Genomic DNA, 26,447 nt, shown 5'->3' on the forward strand with positions numbered 1-26,447 from the left:
GAGTGTTCAATCTTATTAGAAAACCTAATACTGGTTCCAGTAATTATTTATATTGTTTTTAGTTCCAGTCACTATTTGGATCCCTTAGTTTGATACAATTAATCTAACTTGTCACAGCTATTATTTATTTATTTATTATCTTTATTTATTGGATAGAGACAGCCAGAAATTGAGAAGGAAGGGGGCAAAGAGAGGGAAAGAGACAGAGAGACACCTGCAGCCCTGCTTCACCACTTGTGAAGCTTTCCCCCTACAGGTGGGGGCCAGGGGTTCAAATCGGGTGCACCACTGCCTGGCCCTCCTATTTCATATTATTATTATTATTATTATTTACCAGAGCACTGATCAGCTCTGGCGTATGGTGGTGCAAGGGTTTGAAATGGGACTTCAGAGCCTCAGGCATAAGAGTCTCTTTGCATAACCATTATAATATCTACCTCTGCTAAATATGTAATTTTAGACAGTAATATCTAGAAATAGTATCTAAAATATCTAAGTAGACAAATAATAATGTCTATGTCAGAAAGGGCTCTAGATGCTTTAAATATACCAAGTCCTTTAATCCATAATGTAATTAAACAAATGAAGCACTACTGTTATGTTTATTTTATATATAAGAAACTGAGGTAAAACAAGTGAACTAGTTTTTCTTTTTCCTTCCTCCTTTCTTTCTTTCCTTCCTTCCTCCATTTTTCCCTCCATGTCTGAGGCTCGGTGCTGGCACTGCCAATCCACTGCTCCTGGAGGCCATTTCCCCCCTTTTTTATTGGATAAGATACAGAGAAATTGAGCAAGGAGGGGAAGATGGAGAAGGAGAGAGAAAGAAGGATAGACACCTGCAGACCTGCTTCGAAGTGAGGAGTGAGGGCTCGAACCCTGATTCTTGTATGGGTCCTTGCGATTCGTACTATGTGCACTTAACCAGGTGCACCACCACCCGGCCCCCAAACAAGTGAATTAGTTTTTCCAATACATTGATTAGGAAGTAGCAAAATTTCGACTCAAACTCAAATAACCTGGCTAGTGGATGACATTCTTTTTCATTTACTTATGTAATCAAAAAAAATTTTTTAATATTTTTTTCCCTTTTGTTGCCCTTGTTTTTTTATTGTTGTTGTAGTTATTATTGGTGTTATTTTATTTTATTTATTTTTGCCTCCAGGGTTATTGTTGAGGCTCGATGCCTGCACCATGAATCCACTGTTCCTGGAGGGTATTTTTTCCCCCTTTTGTTGCCCTTGTTGTGTATCGTTGTTGTTGTTATTGCTGTCATTGTTGGATAGGACAGAGAGAAATAGAGAGAGATGGGGAGACAGAGAGGAGGAGAGAAACAGACACCTGCAGACCTGCTTTATCGCCTGTGAAGCGACTCCCCCTGCAAGTGGGGAGCCGGGGCTCGAACTGGGATCCTTACGCTGGTGCTGGCGCTTCTCACCACGTGCGCTTAACTGCTGTGCTACCGCCTGACTCCCTGTTGGTGTTATTGATGTTGTCATTGTTAGGATAGAGAGAAATGGGGAAGACAAAGAGGGTGAGAGAAAGACACCTGCAAAGGAGCTTCACCGCCTGTGAAGCGACTCCCTTTCAGGTGGGGAGCCAGGGGCTGGTTGCCGGTCCTTGCGCATTGCGCCACGTGTGCTTAACCTGCTGCGCTACCGCCGGACTCCCTTGCTTATGTAATTTTTATTTTTTTACTAGAGATAGATCAAGAGATAGACGGGAGGAAGAAGAAAAACAGAGCAAAAGAGAAAGGCAGTGCATATGCCAGAGAGATATTCTGGTTCTGTCTCTTACTCTCATGTTAATATTAAAATAATATTTAAATATTTAATATTTAGAAATCAACTTACAATAATACAGTACACACTAAAGCAATATATGGTAGCCTTATTTGCAAAAAAATAAATAAATAATGAAAGAAAGCAAGCAAACAATGCTGATGATCCTTCAGGGTTATGGTTATATACTGCTGGTTGCACAATGAAAACTGGTTTGAGGGGAGTCTGGCGGTAGCGCACCAGATTAAGCGCACGTGGCGCAAAGCGCAAGGACCTGCTTGAGCATCCCGGTTGGAGCTCCCTGATCCCCACCTGCAGGGGAGTTACTTCACAGGCGGTGAAGCAGGTCTGCAGGTGTCTATCTTTCTTTCCCTCTCTCTGTCTTCCCCTCCTTTCTCCATTTCTCTCTGCCCTATCCAACAACGATGACATCAACAATAATAACTACAACAACAATAAAAACAAGGGCAACAAAAAGGAAATAAATTAAAAGGAAGGGAGGAAGGAAGGAAGAAAGAGAGAAAGAAAGAAAGAAAGAAAAGAAAGAAAGAAAGAAAGAAAGAAAGAAAGAAAGAAAGAAAGAAAGAAAGTTGGTTTGAGGAGCCAAGTGGTGGCCAAGCTGATTGAGTGCACATGTCACCATTGCAAGAACTCAGCTTCAAGCCTCTGGTCCACACCTGCAGGGAGGAAACTTCACAGGCAGTGGAACAGGGCTGCAGTTATCTCTTTATCTCCCTACACCCTCAATTTCTGTTTCTATCCAAAATAAATAAAATGCTTTAAAATTTTGGTTTGATCTTTTTAGAATTAATTTAGCTAGACACAAAAGACCTAGCCAATTACAAGGTATAATCTAATAGTGCCATACTGGAAATGAATTTCAGAATGTAATTCAGTAATCCAGAAGGTGGTACAGTGGATTAACTAACTCTCAAGCATGAAGTACTACGTTGAAGCCCTCAGTATTTTGATACTTTGGTTCTCGTTCTCTCTCCCTTTCTTTCCCTTCCCCTCACCCATTTCCTGTATAAGTACCGCGTGCTAACCGATTGCGCCACTGGAGCTCCTATTTCCTTTCTCTCACAAATAAATCTTTTAAAAGTAATATAATTCTGGGGGCCAGGTGGTGACACACCTGGCTGAACACACATTACAATGTGCAAGGACCCAGACTCAAGACCCTGGTCCCCACATGCAAGGGAAAAGCTTCCTTAGTGGTGAAGCAGGGCTGCAGGTGTCTCCTGTCTCTCTTGTCTCTCTCCCTGTCTCCCCCTTCCTTCTGGATTTCTGGCTGTCTCTATCCAATAAATAAATGGAGGGAAAAAAAGTAATATAATTCAACAAAGAAAAAAGCTGTGAGGGGCCAGGTGGTGACACACCTGGTTGAGTGCACACATTACAGTGCATGAGGACCAGGTTCAAGTCCCCGGGTCCTCACCTGCAGGGGAAAAGCTTCACAAGCAGTGAAGCAGGGCTGCAGGTGTCTATCTTTCTCTCCTCTATCTTTCCTTCTCTCTCGGTTTCTCTCTGTCCTATCCAAAAAAGAACAGACAAGAGAGAGATGGCCACCAGGAGCAGTGTATTGTAGTGCTGACACCAAGCCTCCAAGTAATAACTTTGAAGGAAATAAATAAATAAAATTACATATTTATGAAAAATTGCCCTGCTTTTCAATTTAATTCAATTTTCAGGAGGACTCAATAATTTTGGATTATTCTCTTTTTCTTTATTTTCCAGTAGCTATAAAAGGTATTCGCCAGGGAGTCAGGCAGTAGCACAGCAGGTTAAGCACATGTGGCGTGAAGTGCAAGGACCGGAGTAAGGATCCCGGTTCAAGCCCCCAGCTCCCCACCTGCAGGGGAGTCACTTCACAGGTGGTGAAGCAGGTCTGCAGCTGTCTATCTTTCTCTCTCCCTCTCTGTCTGTCCTATCCAACAACAATGACATCAATAACTACAACAATAAAACAACAAGGGCAACAAAAGGGAATAAATATTTTTTAAAAAGTATTCACTAGAAAACAAAACTCCAGAATATTACATATACAAAGTTCCCAATTATGCTTTATAGGTTTTCTTTAGAAATATGAAGTTTTACATTGAACAATTTTAGAAATGCTTAAAAGAAATGTATGTTTGAAATCTTTAACAGTGGAGTAGTCAGTCACTGAGGAAGAGCTTGAGGGTCTGGGACAAAAGAGAGATATGCTTTTTTTTTTTTCTCAACCAAAGCACTGATCAGCTCTGGTTCATGGTGGTTCAGGGGATTGAACCTGGGACTTCAGAGCCTCAGCCATGAGACTCTCTGCATAACCATTATGCTACCCCCACCCCAAAGAGATATTCTTTACATACACATGTTGTAATTTCTTTCTTTTTAAAATTATATTTATTTATTTATTTATTTATTTATTGTATAGAGACAGCCAGAAATTGAGTGAAGGGGGTGATAGAGAAGGAGAGAGAAAAAGAGACACTTGTAGCCTTTTTTTTTTTTTACCACTTGTGAAGCTTTCCCCCTGTAGGTGGGGACTGGGGGCTTGAATCTGGGTCCTTGTGCTTTGTAACGTGTGCATTCAACCAGGTGCACCACCACCCAGCCCCTAATTTCAGATTATTTTAACTGGGTGTATTTTCATTTAAACATGTTTAAAATATGTAAAAATAACATGAGTCATTACATAAATAAAATAAAAGAGCCTCAACTCTAAGGAATATTCACAGAACACATATTCCCTATTTGGTATAAACTAGGAGCATTAGCAAGTACAGAGGATATAAGACATAAGCACAGGGCCAGCTGGTGGTGCACCTAGTTAAGCACACACATTACAGTGCGCAAGGACCTGGGTTCAAGCCCCTGGTCCCCACCTGTGGGGGAGAGCTTCATGAGTGGTAAAGCAGGGCTGCAGGTGTCTCTGTGTTTCCTTCTCTATTTCCCCCTCCCCTCTCAATTTCTGTCTCTGTCCAATAGTAAATACATAAGTAGACATTTTTAAAAAGAATATTCAAAAAAATAATAAGAGGGCAAGGTTAGATAGCATAATGGTTATGCAAAGAGACTCTTGTGCCTGAGGCCCCAAAGTCTCAGGTTCAATCCCCTGTACCACCATAAGCCAGAGCAGAGCAGTGCTCTGATAAATAATAATAAGATATAAACACTAGGCCTGCAAATAACTTACTGGACTGGTGCCTGCTTTGCCTTGCATACAACCCAGGTTCAGGCCTGGTCACTATACTGGTGTAAAATTCAGTGCTGTGTTGTTTCTCTCTCTCACTCTCTTTCTTTCTTTATATCTGAAAAAGCAAAAACAAACTGGAACAGTGAGTCCTTTGCAACCACAATCATATAACCCCTATTTTTTAATTTATAACTAATGGTATATTACAAGGATGCAAGATTACAATGTAGAATTCCATACTATACCCACCATCAAAGTTCTCGATCCCAGATATAACCAACATAATTCCTACAAGTCTTAGAAGTAGTTTGCTTGCTTATGTTTTTTCTTTTTTTTTTCAAGTTCATGTGTATCCAATCTCTATTTTTCTTTTTTAAACTTTTTAAAAATATATTTTTAAAGATTTTATTTATGAATAGGAAAAATAGGAGAGGGGGCTAGGTGGTGATGCAGTTAAGCACACAAGGCGCAAAGTACAAGGACCAGAGTAAGAACCACAGTTCGAGCCCCCAACTCCCCACCTATAGGTGGGTCACTTCATAGGCAATGAAGTAGGTCTGCAGGTATCTTTCTTTCCTCCTCTCTGTCTTCCCCTCCTCTCTCCATTTCTCTCTGAGCAACACAGAAACTATAAGGACAATCATAGTAACAACGACAACAAGGGCCACAAATTGGGAAAAATAGCCTTCAGAAGCAGTGGATTTGTAGTGGTGGCACTGAGCCCAAGCAATAACCTTGGAGGCAAAATAAATGAATTAATTAAATTAAATGTAATATTCCCAAAATAAATAAATAAGTAAGTAAATAAGAAAAATAGGGGAAGAGAGAGAAAGAACCAGGCATCACTCTGGTACATGTGCTGCTGGGGCTTGAACTCAGTACCTCACGCTTGAGAATCTGATGCTTTATCCACAGCACTACCTCCTGGACCACTATATCTAGTCTCTAGATTCTATATATGAGTATCTCCCTTTACTTATTTTGTTAAACATAATCACCTCTAATTCCATCCATCTTGTCCCAAAGGCCACAATATCATCTTTTTAAAAAATTTATTGAGTAAAAGACAGAGAGAAACTGAGAGGGGAGGGGGTAGATAGGGAGAGAGACAGAGAGACTCCTGCACCCCTGCTTTACCACTTGTAAAGCTTCCCCCTGCAGTTGGGAACCAGGGGTTTGAACCTGGGTCCTTGTGCACTGTAATGTGAGCACCAGATACACCACTGCCTTACTCCCAATATCATTTTTTTTATTGCAGAGTAGTATTCCATGGACTATATATCCCATAACTTCTTTAGTCACCTGTTGATGAGCATTTAGATTTCTTCCATCTTTGGCTATTGTGAACAAAGCAGCTATGAACATAGGGCTGCATATGTCTCGTCTAATTAGTGTTTACGTATTCACTGGATAAATGCCTAAGAATGCTATTGCTGGATCATAAAGTACTTCTGTTTCTATTTATTATTATTAATATTATTGCCTCCAGGCTTATTTTTGCCAGCACTTTAAATCCACTGCTCCTGGCAGCGTTTTTTTCCATTTTATTGGCTAGGACAGAGAGATATTGAGAGAAGAGGGGGAAGTAAAAGGGGAGAGAGAAAAACAGACCTGCAGACATGCTTTGCCACTTGTGAAGTATCCCTCCTGCAGGTGAGGAGCTGAGGGCGTGAACCTGGATCCTTGCACAGGCCCTTGTACTTAGTACTATGTGTGCTTAACTGGGTGCACCATCACCCAGTCCTCACTTCCATTTTTATTTGTTTATCCATACAATCTTCCGAAGGGGCTGTACAAGTCTGCATTCCCAGCAGCAATACAGCAGAGTTGCTTTTTCTCCACAGCCTCTCCAGCACCTGTCATTTCCTGGTTTGTTGATGTCAGCCATTCTCTCAGGTGTGAGATGCTATCTCAGTGTTGTTTTAATTACATTTCTCTAATGATAATTGAAGTGGAGCATTTCTTCATGTGTCTGTGGGCCACGTGTATCTCTTCTTTAGAAAACTGTCTGTTTAGTTCTTTGTCCCACATTTTATTGGGTTATTTTTGCTTCTTTTGTAGATCTGTATTAATTCTGTATAGATGTTTGATATCAGGCACTTGTCTGATGTGTGATGTGCACATAACTTCTCCTTTTAGTGGTTACCTGGTTATCCTTGTGGTTTTTTGTTGTTGTTGTTTGTTTGTTTTTTTGTCTCTAGGTTTATCACTGGAGCTTAGTGCCTGCAATATGAATCACTGCTCCTGGAGACTATTTTTTCCCATTTTGTTGCCCTTGTTGTTTATCGTTGTTGTTATTAATGTTGTTGTTATTGGAAAGGACAGAGAGAAATCGAAAGAGGAGAGGAAGACAAGGGGAGAGAAAGATAGGTACCTGCAGACCTGCTTTACTGCTTGTGAAGCTATCCGATCCTTGCAGGTGGGGAGCTGGGGCTCTAACCCGATCCTTACACCCCTCTCGTTTTGTGCCACGTGCGCTTAACCCGATGCTCTACAGCCTAGCCCCCAGTGTAGTTTGCAATGTGTAGAAGCGTTTTAGTTTCATGTCATCCCATTTATTTACTCTTGTTTTCATTTCCCATGCCCAGAGAATTGAGTCTCCAAATACATCTTTGATGTAAGGTCCTGCAAAGTTTCACCAACATTTTTTTCTATAAATTTTAAGAGTTTCGGGAGTTGGGCGGTAGCCCAGTGGGTTAAGCGCACATGGCACAAAGCTCCAGGGCCAATGTAAGGATCCCGGTTTAGCCCCTGGCTCCCCACCTACAGGAGGTTGCTTCGCAAGCGGTGAAGCAGGTCTGCAGGTGTCTATCTTTCTCTCCCCCTCTCTGTCTTCCTCTCCTCTCTCCATTTCTCTCTGTCCTATCCAACAACAATAACAGCTATGACAACAATAACAACTACAACAAGCACAACAAGGGCAACAAAATGAGAAAAAATAATCTCTAGGAGCAGTGGATTCATAGTGCAGGAACCCAGCCCCAGCAATAACCCTGGAAGCAAAAAAAAAAAAAAAAAAAAAATTAAGATTTAAAAGAAAAAATTTTTTTTTCTAGAGTTTCTGATCTACTATCTAGATCATTAGTCCATTTAGATTTGACATTGGTGTATATGGTGTTAGGTGGTGGTCAAGTTTCATTTTTTTACATGTTGAAGAGACCTTCTCTACCTCACTGAATGCCTTTGGTTCCTTTGTCATAAATCAAGTGGTTGTATTTGTGTGGGCTCATGTCTGGGCTTTTGATTCAGCTTCACTGATCCAAGGACCCAAGGTCTTGAAAGTATATAGAATAAGAATCAGGGGGAGTCGGGCAGTAGTACAGCGGGTTAAGCACATGTGGCACAAAGTGCAAGGATCCAGGTTTGAGCCCTCAGCTCCCTACCTGCAGGGGAGTTGCTTCACAGGCAGTGAAGCAGGTCTGTAGGTATCTATCTTTCTCTCCCCCTCTCTGTCCCCCTCCTCTCTCCATTTCTCTCTGTCCTATCCAACCACAACAACATCAGTAACTACAACAATAAAACAACAAGGGCAACAAAAGGGAATAAATAAAAATAAATTAAAAATAAGAACAAGAATCAGGTGCTAGGGAGATAGCATAATCATTATGTAAAAGGCTTATACCTAAGGCTCTGCAGTCCCAGGTTCAGTCCACAACACCTCCATAAGCCAGAGCTGAAAATTACTTTGGGGTATCTGTTTCTTTTTCCTTCTTTCTATATCTCTCTCACTAAAAATAAAGAAAATATTTTAAAAGAGTAAGAACCTGATAATTTTAAAAATAATCTTAAATTACTAATAAAAAGAAATAGATGATCTATAGGGCAGAGGAAATAGTATGATGCTGATGCAAGGAGCTGATGCAAGGAGCATCAGACCTGAGATTCTAAAAGCCCAGGTCATTTTCTTCACCACAGGCTAGTGCTCTGGTGAAAAAAAAAAAAATTCAATACGGTAAAGAAGATCATTTAGCAAGAATGTTTGCTGTTAGAATTCAGTGTCTGAGACTACACAGCTACTCATGTGGTGAAGTGTGCGCCTTGCCATGTACACTGCCTGGGTTCAAGTCCTCACACATGCCTTGACATCACCTGGAGTCCCACTGATGTCATCTCTCCTGCTTTATGCATCTGAAGTAAAAGAAATTAGTTAAATAGATTTAACCAAGAGTGGCAAGATCAAGCATGTCAGGAGGCCCCCAAAGTACTTTTTAAACAATTTATTTTATTTTATTTGTGTTACCTTTATTTATTGGATAGAAACAGAGAGAAATCAAGAGGGAAGGGGAGAGATAGAGACAGAGACACCCGCAGCCCTGCTTCACCTCTCATGAAGCTTTCCTTCTACACGTGGGGGCTAAGGGCTCGAACTTGAGTTCTTGTGCACTGTAATTATGTGTGCTCAACCAGGTGTGTCCTGCCAAAATATTTTTTAAATAAGTAATCATGTTACTCTATGTATAGTTTTACATAAAATTTTGTAATGAACATTTTATCTTTCAGAAATATACTCAGAGCAATGGACGAAGACCTTTTGGTATTGCTGCCTTAATTGTAGGTTTTGATGATGATGGTATCCCAAGATTATATCAGACTGACCCCTCTGGTACTTATCATGCTTGGAAGGTTAGTTATGATTTTGATAATATATTTTAGATTGAGACCCAAGCACTGGCACAACTGACTGTTTCCATTGTTCAAGCCTCAGGTTCAAGCCCTAGTCTTTACCTGCAGGGGAGAAGCTTCACTAGTGGTGAAGTATCTCTCTTACTACCTCCCCATCCCCTCTCAATTTCTCTCTCTCTCTATATATATATATATATGTATATATATATATTACACTTATATATTATTAAATATATAGGGTTTTTTTATTATTATTATTATTTTTAAATTTATTTAATTTATTCCCTTTTGTTGCCCTTGTTGTTTTATTGTTGTAGTTATTATTGTTGTTGTCGTTGTTGGATAGGACAGAGAGAAATGGAGAAGAGGGGAAGACAGAGAGGAGGAGAGAAAGACAGACACCTGCAGACCTGCTTCACCACCTGTGAAGCGACTCCCCTGCAGGTGGGGAGCCGGGGTTCGAACCGGGATCCTTATGCCCGTCCTTGTGCTTTGCGCCACCTGCGCTTAACCCGCTGCGCTACAGCCTGACTCCCAAATATATAGGGTTTTTATAAGATATAAGAATATATATTTTTAGATATTGAGTCAATGTATTCACTGCAATTCTTTATCATTTTCAGGGGCAAGACACGTCATGTTGAAGGGTTGGGCGGTAGGTAGTGCACTGGGTTAAGTGCGCATAGCACAAAGCTCAAGGATGCACGCAAGGATCCTGGTTCCATCCCCCAGCTCTTCACCTGCAGGGGGGTCACTTCACAAGCGGTGAAACAGGTCTGCAGGTGTCTGTCTCTCTCTCCCTCTCTATGTCCCCCTCCCCTCTCAGTTTCTGTCTTATCCAATAAAAAAGAAAAAGAAAAAAAGGCCACCAGGAGCAGTGGATTTGTAGTGCCCGCACCAATAACCCTGGAGGCTAAATCAATCAATCAATCAAACAAACAAAATACAAATGGTGGTATCAACTAGTTAGCTATTTAACCAAAAATCGTCGTGGTGGGGCGGGAGGTGCTACAACCAGTAGAGTGCGACACAAGGACCCAGAAGAGTCACAAGTGGTGTGTGGGGCGATGGGGAAAGCTGTTTTTGCTAACATTAATGTTTGGTTTCATCAGCTCTACCATACATGCTCAAGTGATTCAATAGCTCAGTAATTCCACAGCTGTGCGCTTTTAAAAAATTATCCATTTATTTATTTTCCCTTTTGTTGCCCTTGTTTTTTATTGTTGTTGTAGTTATTTTTGTTGTTGTTATTGATATCGTCATTGTTAGATAGGACAGAGAGAAATGTAGAGAGGAGGGGAAAACAGAGAAGGGGAGAGAAAGTGAGACACCTGCAGACCTGCTTCACCGCCTGTGAAGCGACGCTCCTGCAGGTGGGGAGCTGGGGCTCCAACTGGGCTCTTACACAGGTCCTTGCGCTTCGCGCCACGTGCACTTAACCCACTGCGCTACCGCCCAACTTCCGTAAATAACTATTTTTAAAGATTACTTAAGCTAGTTACTAACAAATAGGAGTGATATTCTTCCCCTGAAGGAACAGTACGCAATATTTAGAATTATGTTTGACTGTCATAATTGGGACAGGAAACACTAATGACATCTATTATATAGAGGTTGATAAACCTTAAAATTCACAGGACAGTTCCCCACAGCAAAGAATTATCCAACCCTAAATCCAGTCAGTGGTGCTAAAGTTGAGAAAGTTTCTTTTAACCTTTTCATCTCTTCATTTCTTCATCTAGAATTTAAAGTTGGTTAATAGTATATTAATTTTTAATAATTAGCTGAGATAATACATGTAAAATACCTAGCTTAGTGTCTGACACATAAGTGTTCACATAAATTATGACTTTCATCATCTTTCTCATTGCTAATACTAGTCTGGATATTGGACTGAATTACAATAGCATGCTATATTCTACACTGAAGTCTCAAGCCATGGAAATGAGTCTGTCTCTTTTCATCATATAATGGATTTCTACAGAATAAAAAAATGGAAAATGGAGCAGAAAATCTTATTTGCAGTGCTAAGAAGACAATGGATCAATACTAACACTATACTTAGAATAAAGTTTTGAGAAAATGATGCATAGTTCCTATTCATGGAAACATTGTTCTTCTTGACGTTAGTGTTATTTTTTTTTTCTTTTGCTTCTTTTCTCCCTTTTCCCTTCTTTTTGTACTACATTGCAAAAAATACATATTTTGGGACTGGGTGGTGGCGCACCTGGTTGAGCACACATGTTACAGTGCACAAGGACCCAGGTTCAAACACCTGGTCCCCACCTGCTGAAGGAAAGCTTTGCAAGTGGTGAAGCAGGGCTGTAGGTGTCTATCTCCCCTACCCCCTCAATTTCTGACTGTTTCTATCCAATAAATAAAGATAATAAAAATTTTTAAAAAATACATATCTTTTGGAGCTTTAACTCATTTCAATGTTTTCTTTTTAAAACATTTTAAAAAATATTTATTCCCTTTTTTTGCCCTTGTTTTTATTGTTGTAGTTATTATTGTTGCTATTGATGTTGTCGTTGTTGGCTAGGACAGAGGGAAATGGAGAGAGGAGGGGAAGACAGGAGGAGAGAAGGAGAGACACCTGCAGACCTGCTTCACTGCTTGTGAAGCGACTCCCCTACAGGTGGGGAGCCGGGGGCTTGAACCAGGATCCTTACTCGGATCCTTGCGCTTTGCGCCACTTGCGCTTAACCCTCTGTGCTACCGCCCGACTCCCCGTTTTCAATATTTTCTGATTATTATGGTCCAGGAGGTGGTTCAGTCAATAAATCACTGGGCTCTCAAGAATGAGGTCATGAGTTCAGTCCCCATCAGCACATGTACCAGAGTGATGTCTGGTTCTTCCTCTCTCCTATCTTTCTCAGGAGTAAATAAATTATTTAAAAAATATATTTTCTTAATATCAAGGCCTTGGAAGTAATTAAAGTATAAAAAGCATTGATTAGGGAGTTGGGCGGTAGCACAGCGGGTTAAGCGCACATGGCACAAAGCGCAAGGACTAGTGTAAGGATCCCAGTTCGAGTCTGTGGTTCCCCATCTGCAGGGGGGTTGCTTCACAGTTGCTGAAGCAGATCTGTAGGTGTCTGTCTTTCTTTCCCCTTCTCTGTCTCCCCTCCTCTCTTGATTTGTTGCTGTCATATTTAACAACAATAGTGGCAACAATAATAATAATGACAACAAGTGTTGCAACAACAGAAAAAGGGAAAGATGGCCTCAAGGAGCAGTGGATTTGTAGTGCAAGTACTGAGCATCAGCAATAACCCTGGAGGCAAAAAAAAAAAAAAAAGCATTGACTAGGACAAAGCTTTAGTATATTTGAAAATACTTCTTGTCACCATTACAAATAATACATTTAATAACCAAAAAAGCTACTAAAATATTTGCTGTGTCTTTAAACTGATAATTTTCTATTTAGTAAGTATGCTAAGGAGTATTGAAGGAAACTATAAACTTCTAACTTCACTTAATTATAAATTGTTTCACATTGTGGTCCGGGAGGTGGCACAGTGGCTAAGGCACTGGACTCTCAAGCATGAGGTTCTGGGTTGGATCCCCAGCAGCACATGCACCAGAGTGATGGCTGGTTCTTTCTCTCCTCCTGTCTTTCTCATGAATAAATAAATTCTTTAAAAAATTCTTTCACATTACAATGAATTATGTTAATAATTATCTTTATTTTTCAAGGCAAATGCAATAGGCCGGAGTGCTAAAACTGTTCGGGAATTTCTTGAGAAGAATTACACAGAAGATGCTATAGCAAATGACAGTGAAGCTATTAAGTTAGCGATAAGAGCTTTGCTAGAAGTAAGTGATGTAATATGACATATTTAGAATACATGTTTTTTGTTTCCCATCCAAATGCTTACTAATAAAGCATGAAACTTGTTGTTGGGTTGATAACATAATGATTTATGCAAGAAACTTTCAAGTCTGAGGTTCTGAAGTCCCTAACTTAATCCCCAGGGCCAACATAACCCAGATTTGACCAGTTCTCTGATTTAAAAAAAAAAAAAAACACTGATCCTGGGAATGGCACAATTAGTAAAGTGCTGGACTCTGGACTCTCCAGCCTGAGATCCCAAGTGTAATCCCATGTGTCAGCATGATGCTATCTTTCCCTCTCTCTCAAAAGTAAACAAATCAACCTTTTTCTAAAAAGCAAGTCATGAAACTTGTTTAAGTGACTCCAATATTCTACTTTTTTACACTAGGTCGTCCAATCTGGTGGAAAAAACATTGATCTTGCTATAATAAGAAGAAATCAACCTTTGAAGGTAAATCATCTGTAAAATAAAATATTTTGGTGATAGGAGATGGTTCAGTGAATAAAGTGTTGAACTCTCATGCATGAAGTCCTGGGATCTCATGTACCAGAGTGGTGTTCTAGTTCTCTGTCTCTACTTTCCTCTCTTTCATAACTAAATATTGGAATAATTTTTTAAAGAGTTTCTTCATTTCTTTTTATTATTTTTTTTTTTATTTATTCCCTTTTGTTGCCCTTGCTGTTTTATTGTTGTAGTCACCATTGATGTCATTGTTGTTGGATAGGACAGAGAGAAATGGAGAGAGGAGGGGAAGACAGAGAAGGGAAGAGAGAGATAGACACCTGCAGACCTGCTTCACCGCTTGTGATGCGACTCCCCTGCAGGTGGGGAGCTGGGGGCTTGAACCGGTATCCTTACACCGGTCCTTGCGCTTTGCGCCACCTGCGCTTAACCTGCTGCGCTACAGCCCGACTCCCGGAATAATTTTTGAATAAACATTAAAACCTTGACATCTGGGGCTGGGCAATGGCGCACCTAGTTGAGCGCACTTGTTACAAAACCTTGACATTTGGGAGTTAGGAGATAGTGTAGCGGGGTAAGCGCACATGGTGCAAAGCGCAAGGACCGGTGTAAGCATCCCAGTTAGAGCCCCTGGCTCCCCACCTGCAGGGGAGTCGCTTCACAAGCGGTGAAGCAGGTCTGCAGGTGTCTGTCTTTCTCTCCCCCTCTCTGTCTTCCCCTCCTCTCTCCATTTCTCTCTGTCCTACCCAACAATAACAACAACAATAATAACTACAATAATAAAAAACAGCAGGGACAACAAAAGGGAATAAATAAGTAAATAAGAAAATCTTTAAAAAAAAAAACCTTGACATCTGTGACTTTCCGTAGAATATTCTTGAAAATATTAGCATCCACTGACACTACGACAGCTTCTGTTTTATTTCTGTATATTGATAACCATCAATATGTGTGTAATTACAGTAATCAGTTATTAATTCCAGTTCCTTTGTGAAGACTTAGGAGATACTGAGAAATAGATTCAGGCTAACCATTCTTAAAAGTAGGAAACCTGGGAGTAGGGCGGTAGTGCAGCAGGTTAAGCGCACGTGGCGCAAAACACAGGGACCAGAGTAAAGACCTCTATTCCAGCTCCCAGCTCCCCACCTGCAGGGGGGTCGCTTCACAGGTGGTGAAGCATGTCTGCAGTTGACTACCTTTCCATCTTCTCTCCATTTCTCTCTGTCCTATCCAACAACAACATCAATAACTACAACAATAAAACAACAAGGGCAACAAAAGGGAAAATAAATAAATATTTTTTATCCATTGCGCCATCTCCATCTCCCGGACCACAAAATAAATATTTTTTAAAAAGTGGGAAATCTTACTGAGTCAGCCCTATGTAGGAACAGTACAGTTTTACTTAATGAATAACAGTGGCATACAGGTCAAATGCTCTTTCGCCAGTGAGTCCTTTGTCACAATACTCTGAACAATCTATCACATTGTATTGAATAACAGGATTCTGGAGCCTGAATCATTGCACCAGTCCTATCACATTCATGTATACACACATGAATAGATAGACACACTCATTAAATTACATCTGTATTTTAATTAAAAATAGTAACATAGGGAGTTGGGCGGTAGCACAGTGGGTTAAGCGCATGTGGTACAAAGCACAAGGACCAGTGTAAGGTTCCCAGTTCGACCTCCCGGCTGCTCCCGGCTCCCCACCTGCAGGGGAGTCACTTCACAAGCAGTAAAGCAGGTCTGCAGGTGTCTGTCTTTCTCTCCTCCTCTCTGTCTTCCCCTCCCCTCTCCATTTCTCTCTGTCCTATCCAACAACAATGACATCAGTAGCAACAACAATAAAACAACAAGGGCAAGAAAAGGAAATAAATAAATAAATATATTTTTTAAAATGGTAGCATAGTATGTCTTCCCGTTGGAATTAATTCCTGGTGCCATATACTCAGATGAGGGTAGATAGCATAGTGGTTATGCAAAGAGACACTCAGGCCTGAGACTACAAAATCCCAGGTTCAGTTCTCTATCCCACCATAAGACAGAGTTGAATTGAGAACTTTAACTTCTGTAATCAATATATGCTTTCAGTTAAAATCATTCAGAAATCATTAATCTATTATATATATTTATTTAATAATATATATATTTAAACCAGAGCACTACTCAGCTTTAGCTTATGATGGTGAACCTGGGACTTTAAAGCCTCAAACATGAGAGTCTCTTTGCAGAACCATTATGCTATCCAGCTCTTCCCCCCCCCCCCATTGATCTAATTTTGACCCTACTGATGTTTACACCACTTCTCTGGTCCTACATACTTTTAACATAATATTATCCTTTTGTAAAAAGAAAAATAAAGAGAACCCCACCCATTCTAGCTTATCCACTATCTTTTCCTTTTTTCTTTACTTTTCGGTTTAAAGTGCCTTCATATTAAATTTTAAAGTCCTTTAAAAACCTTTTTCTGTTTCTTTGTGGTAAGTCTAACATCATTTGTATACCATTGCAAACCATTATTTGTGAAAACTGCTGAACCACAAAGTAAATTATTCAAAACAGTATTTTGAAAAACTGTTCAGAACATTTTTAAAAAATATTTTACTTATTTATGAGAAAGATGAGAGAGAGAGAGAGAGAGAGAGAGAGAGAGAGAGAGAGAGGGAGAGGGAGAGGGAGAGGAGAGAGAGAACCAGAACCAGATATCACTCTGGTACATGTGCTGCTGGGGGTTGAACTCGGGACCTCATGCCTGAGAGTCCAATGCTTTATCCACTGCGCCGCCACCTGGACCACAAAAAAACTGTTCCCAATATTGTGATAAAGGATTTACTGACTAAAGGACATTTGAAATGTAGGTCACTCCTATTCATCAAGTAGAAATGTGCATGAGGGCAGAGGGTAGATAGCAAAGAGACTCTCATGCATGAGGCTCCAGAGTCCCAGGTTCAATCCCCCACACCACCATAAGCCAGAGCTGAACAGTGCTCTGGTAAAAAAAAAAAAAAGAAGTGTGCATGAACTTCAGATGGAATGATTTCAGTCAGATATGACACTGAGAGAGTAGTCTGTAGATGGCCACACCAGTTTACATCCCTCAATGGGTTTCACCAAATGCAACCACGCACAGACATTCCACATGGTATTTATTGGCAAAAATATGTATTACATCTAAGTGTGGGATGAGTAACAGAAAAAGCATTTCTTCAGAGGTACACACATCATGATACACACACAGTACACATATCAAGTTTGACCACTAGTACATTATTGTATAACTCTTCATGTGTCCCTCTGACTAGCAATGGGTATTCATCATCTACCTTCATGCCTAGCTTGTGTATTCTATACTCTATGAGGGGCAGCAGTGTTGGTCAACATATATGCAGATTAAGCTATTGTCTCTGGGACCTTTAGACCCAACTGCTAGTTAGCATATAAAATCCACCAGCCAGCCATCAGAGAACAGAAACTGTAGCCAGAGATAAACATGAGTGACTGTAGGTAGTCAAACATTCCTTTGTTGTGTAGATAGCTCAATAACTGAGGAAATGGGACAACACAAAACCATCAGTGCAGGCTTGTATCAATAAGTAACAGGTGTTATAAATCAGGTATCTCTAACAGAACTGTAGCTTGTCAACTCACTTGCTCTTAACTGGGGGTGTACAGAAGTACTCAAAGTGTTGTAAACTGGAAATCAGTCAGTGTTGTGTGGACAGTGGGGTTTTTGTTACTGTTTTCTTGGGTTTTATTATTACTGTCATAATCATTGTCATTGTTTTTGGCTTTTTAAAAATCTTTTTAAAAATTTATTTATTTATTTATTCATGAGAAAGATAGGAGGAGAGAAAGAACCAGGCATTACTCTGGTACATGTGCTGTCAGAGCTCAAACTCAGAACTTCATGTTTGAGAATCCAGTGTTTTATCCACTTTGCCACCTCCTGAACAATGTTCAGCTCTGGCTTATGGTGGTGCAGGGGATTGAACCTGGGACTTTGGAGCCTCCGGCATGAGAGTCTGTTTGCATAACCATTGTGCTGTCTAACCTCCGTCCTTGTTTCTTTCTATGTGACACTGAGCAATAATTCTTACGTGTGTGATATTATTGAATGACTTCCCCAACTCAAGTTTTTCATTGTTGCTGTCTTAAATAATTATTTATTCATTAATGATGGGGAAGAGGGAAAGACCCAAAGAGAGAGAGAGAGAACAAGCCAGATTAGAGCTCTGGCATATGCAATGCCAGGGATCAAATTCCAAACATTGTTTTGAGAGTCTAGCACTTTATTAGAGCCCAGTGCCTTATGCACTATGCCATCTCCCAGACCACATTTATTTGTTTATTTTTGAGAGAGCAAGAAGTGATATCACAATACCATTCCAACATTCATGGAATAACTGCTGATGCTGCGCTTAGTACTACCGTGTGGTGCTAGGACTTGAACAGGCCTAAGACTTGGCAAGGCACATGCTGTCCTGGCTGTATTATCTCCCAGCCCATCTTACTGTTGTTTGATACTTCATTCTTACCTGTGATTAGTCAGTCAATGAATAGAGACTTGAGGGTAGGGCAGTTCTCATACTGAGAAAAATAGAGGACTGGGGAGACAACATATAGTTGTGCAAAAGGTTCTCAAACCTGGGACTCCAGGGTCCCAGGGTCAATCCCTACACTACCATAAACCATAAATGAGCAGTATTCTGATATATATATGATATATATTTTTAATTTTTTAATATTTATTTATTTATTTCCCTTTTGTTGCCTTTGTTGTTTTATTGTTGTAGTTATTATTGTTGTTGTTGGATAGGACAGAGAGAAATGGAGAGAGAGGGGGAAGACAGAGAGGGGGAGAGAAAGATAAATACCTGCAGACCTGCTTCACTGCTTGTGAAGCTACCCCCCTGCAGGTGGGGAGTCGGGGGCTCGAACCGGGATCCTTGAGCTGGTCCTTGAGCTTTGTGCCACCTGCGCTTAACCCGTAAGAAAAATAGGATGTGAGGCCAACACCTACATGACCCCACATAAATAACCAGGATATTGAGCACAGAGTATGGAGATGACAATTAGGCCAGGTTGTCAGTCCTACTAAAGATCATGGGATATTGCTAAGGATCATGGGACAGACATGCATATATAAGAGAGCCTCTGAGCACAGCCATTGCTCAAGCCCTATCACATGCCACTTACACACCTGGAGAAAGTAACACACACACTAGAATAGCTTATATACTGGTTAGAAAGTCATTATATGGTGATGAAGAAACCACAATCTTTAAAGTCGGGGTGGGGGTCAGGTGGCCATGCACCCTATTGAGTACACTTGTTACAATGTACAAGGGCCCCAGTTTTAAGCCCCCAGGCCCCACTTGCATGGGGAGAGCTTCATGAGCAGTGAAGTAGTACTGCAGATATCTCTATTTTCCTCTCTTATCTTCCCATTCCATTTTAATTTGTTCCATTCCTTTTCTTCCTCCTCCGCTTCCTCCTCATTTATTTTTCCCCCAGATCACTACTTATCTCTGGCTTATGGTTCTGTGGGGCACTGAACCTGGGATCTTCAAGCCTCAATCATGAGAATCTGTTTGTATAATCGTTATACAATATAAAAAATATAAATGCAATATAAAAACATTTTTTAAATGTTGGGGATGGGGGAGATAGCATAATGGTTATACAGAAAGACTCTCCTGCCTAAGGCTCCAAAGTCCCAGGTTCAATCACCCACACCATCATAAGCCATAGCTGAGCAGTGCTCAGGTAATCAATCAACAATCTTTAAAAGAAATGTTAGGCATATCTGTGTATAAATTCCAGTAGATCCATTTGCTTTACTGTATGACCTTGAGCATGTTGTTTCATTCTTTAACTTTAATTTGTAAAAGCTTTGTTTGTGAGGGAGGGGAGGAGAGGGTCCTTCAGAACATCATTCTGACACATGCAACCCTGAGACTCTAGTTTGAGATCTCATGCTTGACAATCCAGTGCTTTATTTCCTGTACCACCTCCCATCCAGTCTTTGATATTAAATAAGATAAATTTTATTTAAATAAATAAAAACTCATATTTGTGTCCTCCCTCCAGAGGCAGTTATAAATAAAGATGTATTAATTGGGTAGGGGTAGATAGCATAATGGTTATGCAGAGACTCTCATGCCTGAGTTTTCCAAATCCCAGGTTCAATCCCTGCCCCACCACCACTATAAGCCAAAGCTGATCAGTGCTTTGGTTAAAAAAAATAATAATAAGTGTTCTGAGAGGTGGCACAGTAGATAAAGAATTGGATTCTCAAGTATAAGGTCCAGAGTTCAGTCCCCAGCAGTACCTTTACGAGGCTGATGTCAGGTTCTTTCTCTTTCTCTCCTTCTATCTTCATGAATAAATAAATGAAATATTAATAAAAAAGAAAATATAGCACTAATTTTTAAAAAAAGTATAAATCTTTCCTCTTTTTAATATTCTATGTGCTGAAAAAATAGTCAAACTCTAGCAAAAGGTTAATCAGTGGGGGTAGGGGGATTTCATAATGTTTATGGAATGGAACTGAATCTCAAGCTTGAGGCACTGAAGGTCCCAGGTTCAGTCCATAACAAGAACTAAGCCATGCTCTGGTAAACAAACAACAGCAATATATATATGTGTGTGTATATATATATATACACATACATACACACACATATATATATATGGCTAAAGAGATAGTACAGTGGGAGGGGCTGGGTGGTGGCGCACCTGGTTGAGTGCACAAGTTATAATGAGCAAGGACCCAGGTTCGAGGCCCCAGTCCCCACCTGCAAGGGGGAAAGCTTTACAAATGGTGAAGCAGGGCTGCATGTGTCTCTGTCTCTTTCCCTCTCTATCACCCCTTCCCTCTTGATTTCTGGATGTTTCTATCCAATAAATAAATAAAGATAATTTTAAAATAAAGAGATAGCACAGTGGTTTACACAAAAAACATTCGTGTTTGAAACTTAGAGATTTGGGGCTCAATGCCAAATATAACCATAAGTCAGAGCTGAGCAGTGTTTGGTCAAAAGAATAAAGACAATATTTTCATATTTACCCATATGTAATGTAGGATATATATTTCAGAATAAGATTTGTCCTACAGCAATAGGTAGATAGCATAATGGTTATGCAAACAGACTCTCATGCATGAGACCCCAAAGTCTCAGGTTCAGTCCCCCACACAACCATTAGCCGGAGCTGAGCAGTGCTCTGGTTAAAAAAAAAATTTGTCCTGCTTTCTTTTTTAATACAATAACAGTAGAAAATCATATGAACAATAGATGCAGAGAAAGCCTTTGACAAAATCCAACATCCCTTTATGTTCAAAACACTACAAAAAATGTGAATAGATGGAAAATTCCTCAAGATAGTGGAGTCTATATATAGCAAACCTACAGCCAACATCATACTCAATGGTGAAAAAGTGGAAGTGTTGCCCCTCAGATCAGGTACTAGACAGGGCTGCCCACTATCACCATTACTATTCAACATAGTGTTGGAAGTTCTGGCCTTAGCAATCAGGCAGGAGCAAGGAATTAAAGGCATACAGATTGGAAGAGAAGAAGTCAAACTCTCCCTATTTGCAGATGACATGATAGTATACACAGAAAAACCCAAGGAATCCAGCAAGAAGCTTTTGGAAATCATCAGGCAATACAGTAAGGTGTCAGGCTACAAAATTAACATTCAAAAGTCAGTGGCATTCCTCTATACAAACACTAAGTTAGAAGAAATTGAAATCCAGAAATCAATTCCTTTTACTATAGCAACAAAAACTATCAAATATCTAGGAGTAAACCTAACCAAAGAAGTGAAAGACTTGTATATTGAAAATTATGAGTCACTACTCAAGGAAACTGAAAAAGGCACAAAGAAGTGGAAAGATATTCCATGTTCATGGGTTGGAAGAATTAACATCATCAAAATGAATATACTACCCAGAGCCATCTACAAATTTAATGCTATCCCCATCAAGATCCCAAGCACATTTTTTAGGAGAATAGAACAAATGCTACAAATGTTTATCTGGAACCAGAAAAGACCTAGAATTGCCAAAACAATCTTGAGAAAAAAGAACAGAACCGGAGGTATCACACTCCCAGATCTCAAATTGTATTATAGGGCTATTGTCATCAAAACTGCTTGGTACTGGAACATGAATAGACACACTGATCAGTGGAATAGAATTGAGAGCCCAGAAGTGAGCCCCCACACATATGGACATCTAATCTTTTGTTGTTTTAACCGGGCTGGCTTCACGGGCGGGTAACAGAGATGATCAGAGACACACGGCTGGGCCGGGAAGTTGTATTTCTTTATTCACGAACAACGATTCATAAACTAACCCAAACTAATCACCAAACAGAACTCTCCTGCATCCTTCTCACATGGCAGCGCCAAGAAGTCTCGAACTCTGTTGGGGTTCTTTGGGGCGGGGACAAGTGGGCCCGAGAAACTAGCAGGACTAAACCAATTTTCCTGACAGGGGGAGAGCTAGACCAAACCAATGTAAAGCATATAACAATCTTTGACAAAGGGGCTCAGAATATTAAATGGGGAAAGCAGAGTCTCTTCAACAAATGGTATTAGAGAAAATGGGTTGAAACATGCAGAAGAATGAAACTGAACCACTATATTTCACCAAACACAAAAATAAATTCCAAGTGGATCAAGGACTTGGATGTTGGACCACAAAGTATCAGATACTTAGAGAAAAATATTGGCAGAACTCTTTTCCGCATACATTTTAAAGACATCTTCAATGAAACGAATCCAATTACAAAGAAGACTAAGGCAAGCAGAAACCTATGGGACTACATCAAATTAAAAAGCTTCTTCACAGCAAAAGAAACCACTACCCAAACCAAGAGACCCCTCACAGAATGGGAGAAGATTTTTACATACCATACATCAGACAACAGTTTAATAACCAACATATATAAAGACCTTGCCAAACTCAACAACAAGACAACAAATAACCCCATCCAAAAATGGGGAGAGGACATGGACAGAATATTCACCACAGAAGAGATCCAAAAGGTCAAGAAACACATGAAAAAATGCTCCAAGTTTCTGATTGTCAGAGAAATGCAAATCAAGACAACAATGAGATACCACTTTACTCCTGTGAGAATGTCATACATCAGAAAAGGTAACAGCAGCAAATGCTGGAGAGGGTGTGGGGTCAAAGGAACCCTCCTACACTGCTGGTGGGAATGTCAATTGGTCCAACCTCTGTGGAGAACAGTCTGGAGAACTCTCAGAAGGCTAGAAATGGACCTACCCTATGATCCTGCAATCCCTCTCCTGGGGATATATCCTGAAGAACTCAACATATCCATCCAAAAAGATCTGTGTACACATATGTTCTTGGCAGCACAATTTGTAATAGCCAAAACCTGAAATCAACCCCAGTGTCCAACAACAGATGAGTGGCTGAGCAAGTCGTGGTATATATACACAATGGAATACTACTCAGCTGTAAAAAATGGTGACTTAACCGTTTTCATCCGATCTTGGATGGACCTTGAAAAAATCATGTTGAGTGAAATAAGTCAGAAACAGAAGGATGAATATGGGATGATCTCACTCTCAGGCAGAAGTTGAAAAATAAGATCAGAAAAGAAAACACAAGTAGAACCTGAAATGGAATTGGCATATTGCCCCCAAGTAAAAGACTCTGGGGTGGGTGGGTGGGGAGAATACAGGTCCATGAAGGATGATAAATGACATAGTGGGGGTTGTATTGTTAAATGGGAAACTGGGGAATGTTATGCATGTACAAACTATTGTATTTACTGTTGAATGTAAAACATTAATTCCCCAATAAAAAATTTTTTAAAAAGAGGGAAATTTAAAAAAAAGAAAATCATATGAAATTCTGGTTTTTGTCCATAATTGTTACAAGTATATTGCTTCTGAACCTTTGAAATGTTTCTTTTTACATCACAGTTATACAGTCTATTTTAAATAGAAAATTATAACTTAAAAAAAGAAAATTATAATTTATTTAAAAATTTTTAAAGATATTTATTCCCTTTTGTTGCTCTTGTTGTTTTATTGTAGTTGTTATTGTTATTGATGTAATCGTTGTTGGATAGGACAGAGAGAAATGGAGAGAGGAGGGGAAGACAGAGAAGGGGAAAGAAAGATACACACCTGCAGACCTGCTTCATTGCTTCTGATGCTACTCCCCTGCAGGTGGGGAGCTGGGGGCTCGAACCAGGATCCTTACTCTGGCCCTTGTGCTTTGTACCACCTGCGCTTGACCCACTGTGCTACCACCCGACTCTTGAAAATTATAATTTCTGAGTTATAATTGGTTCCTTATTATCATATGTAGACATCATTAGTATAATTAATTTGATTTTTTTCTCTTTCAGATGTTTAGTGCCAAAGAAATTGAATTACAAGTAACTGAAATAGAAAAGGAAAAGGAAGAAGCTGAGAAGAAAAAATCAAAAAAGAGTGCTTCATCTTAGATGAGCCCTTGAGATTATTTAGTGAGGTTTCTTGTCTGTCTGTTGGTTTGTTTCTTTTAGTGATAAAGAGAAACCATCATATGGTTTAATCTATAGGCTGCCATACGTTAAACTCAGGCTTTCAGATACAAAGCATACACTCTACCACTCAACAACCTCCCTCATCCTATTCAGTTAAATTTTAAAGGAAATCAGTTGGTTTGTGGCATTACGCTCAGTAGCTGTTGTTTTGTTTTGAATATGCCACCTTTGAGGCTATGTTCATTCTATTATATGGACAAGCATACATTAGCACAAGATTATTATTTTTTTCACAAGATTATTTTTTAAATGCTTTCAGTTAACTGTTGAAAACACTGGTAAATCTACATAAGCTTTAGTCTACACTCCAGAATGTAAGCAGTGTGTTATTTTTCTTCATTTATACAAATGTAATTAAGAAAAGGAAAAAAAAAAATCACTGGGGGTGGGAGCTAGCATATGATCAAGCAAACAGATGCTGTTGCCTGAGGCTCTAAAGTCCCAGGTTCAGTCGCCAACACCAGCATAAGCCAGAGCTGAACAGTGCTCTGGTTAAAACAGCAACAAAACAATCAGATGTAATTAAGAATAGATTTAATTTATAAATTAATAAATTTATAATTTCTGATGATGAATAAGAATTTTCTGTAAAGTGTTGTTTCAAAATAAACTGAATATGATACTAAGTTGTATTTTTAGATGAATATTAAAAAAGTCTCAACTGAGGTGTAAAAATTTTGTCTGAGCCTTCTTATAACATTTTTATTTACTTATTATTGGATAGAGATAGAGTTAATTTGAAAAGGGATGGGGAGACAGAGGGAAAGAGACAGAGAGGCACCTGCAGCCCTGCTTCACCAGTCATGCAGGTGGGGACCAGGGGCTTTGAACTCAGTTACTTGAGCACTGTAATGTGTACACTTAACCACCTAGTTAATGTGTGTGCCACCACCTAGTCTCTTGAAGCCATCTTCATTTAAAAATATTTAGTTTTGGGAGTTGGGTGGTAGCACAGCAGGTTAAGCGCACGTGGCTCAAAGTGCAAGGACCGGTCTAAGAAACCGGTTTGAACTCCCAGCCCCCTACCTGCAGGGAAGTTGCTTCACAGGCAGTGAAGCAGGTCTGCAGGTGTCTTATCTTCCTCTCCCCCTCTCTGTCTTCCCCTCCTCCCTCCATTTCTCTCTGTCCTATCTAACAACGACATCAATAACTACTACAACAATAAAAAACAAGGGCAACAAAAGGAAAAATAAATATTTTTTTAAAAATTAGTTTTGTGGTCTGGAAATAGTACAGTGGATAAAGCATTGGGTTCTCAAGCATGAGATCTTGAGTTCAATCCCCGGCAGCACATGTGCCAGAGTGATATCTGGTTCTTTCAGTCCTCCTATATTTTCATTAAAAAAGAAAATCTTTTTAAAAAAGTAGTCAACCAAATTTCCATATAACTTGGTTATAATAACAAAAATCAATTCCTTTAATAAGCCCTAAAACAGCAAGAGCCTTCCCATTCTCTCTCCCTCCCTCTCCTTCTCTCTCTCTCTCTTTTTATTTATTTTTTTGGGGGGTCTCCAGGGTTATCACTGGGGCTCGGTGCTTGCACCATGAATCCACTACTCCTGGAGGCCATTTTTCCCAATTTTTTTTTTCAGTAGTCCCTCAAGTTTTATTGCCCGACAGTCATTTTTCCCATTTTGTCGCCCTTGTTGTAGTTATTATTGTCATATCTGTTGTTGTTGGATAGGACAGAGAGAAATGGAGAGAGGAGGGGAAGACAGAAGGGGAGAGAAAGATAGACACATGCAGACCTGCTTCACCGCCTGTGAAGTGGCCACCCTGCAGGTGGGGAGCTGGGGGCTTGAACTGGGATTCTTACTGTGCTTAACCCACTGCTTTGTCGCCCAGCTCCCTTCTCCCCATTTTTTACAAAACCCATATCAATTGATTCTTTGCCTGCTGATCTCAACCTAGTCAATGCAACCAATGCTACCTTGACATGTTTCACTTCGGACTGTATCCACAGAAGCCAAGACTGCAA

General features: G+C 40.0%; 1 protein-coding gene across 1 annotated transcript in view; it reads left to right on the top strand.

Moving 5' to 3' along the window:
- PSMA8 (proteasome 20S subunit alpha 8) overlaps positions 1-24,402 on the top strand; it is a 52,505-nt gene extending 28,103 nt beyond the window's left edge. The window contains exons 4-7 of the mRNA XM_007538569.2: positions 9,460-9,582; positions 13,282-13,401; positions 13,809-13,871; positions 24,290-24,402. Coding sequence (XP_007538631.1) covers positions 9,460-9,582; positions 13,282-13,401; positions 13,809-13,871; positions 24,290-24,388 — 405 coding nt within the window. The 3' untranslated portion in view covers positions 24,389-24,402. The remainder of the gene's footprint in view (positions 1-9,459; positions 9,583-13,281; positions 13,402-13,808; positions 13,872-24,289) is intronic.
- The last annotated feature ends 2,045 nt before the right edge of the window (positions 24,403-26,447 follow it).

This window comes from Erinaceus europaeus, chromosome 15 (genome assembly GCF_950295315.1).
Source record: "Erinaceus europaeus chromosome 15, mEriEur2.1, whole genome shotgun sequence".
Taxonomy (NCBI): domain Eukaryota; kingdom Metazoa; phylum Chordata; class Mammalia; order Eulipotyphla; family Erinaceidae; genus Erinaceus; species Erinaceus europaeus.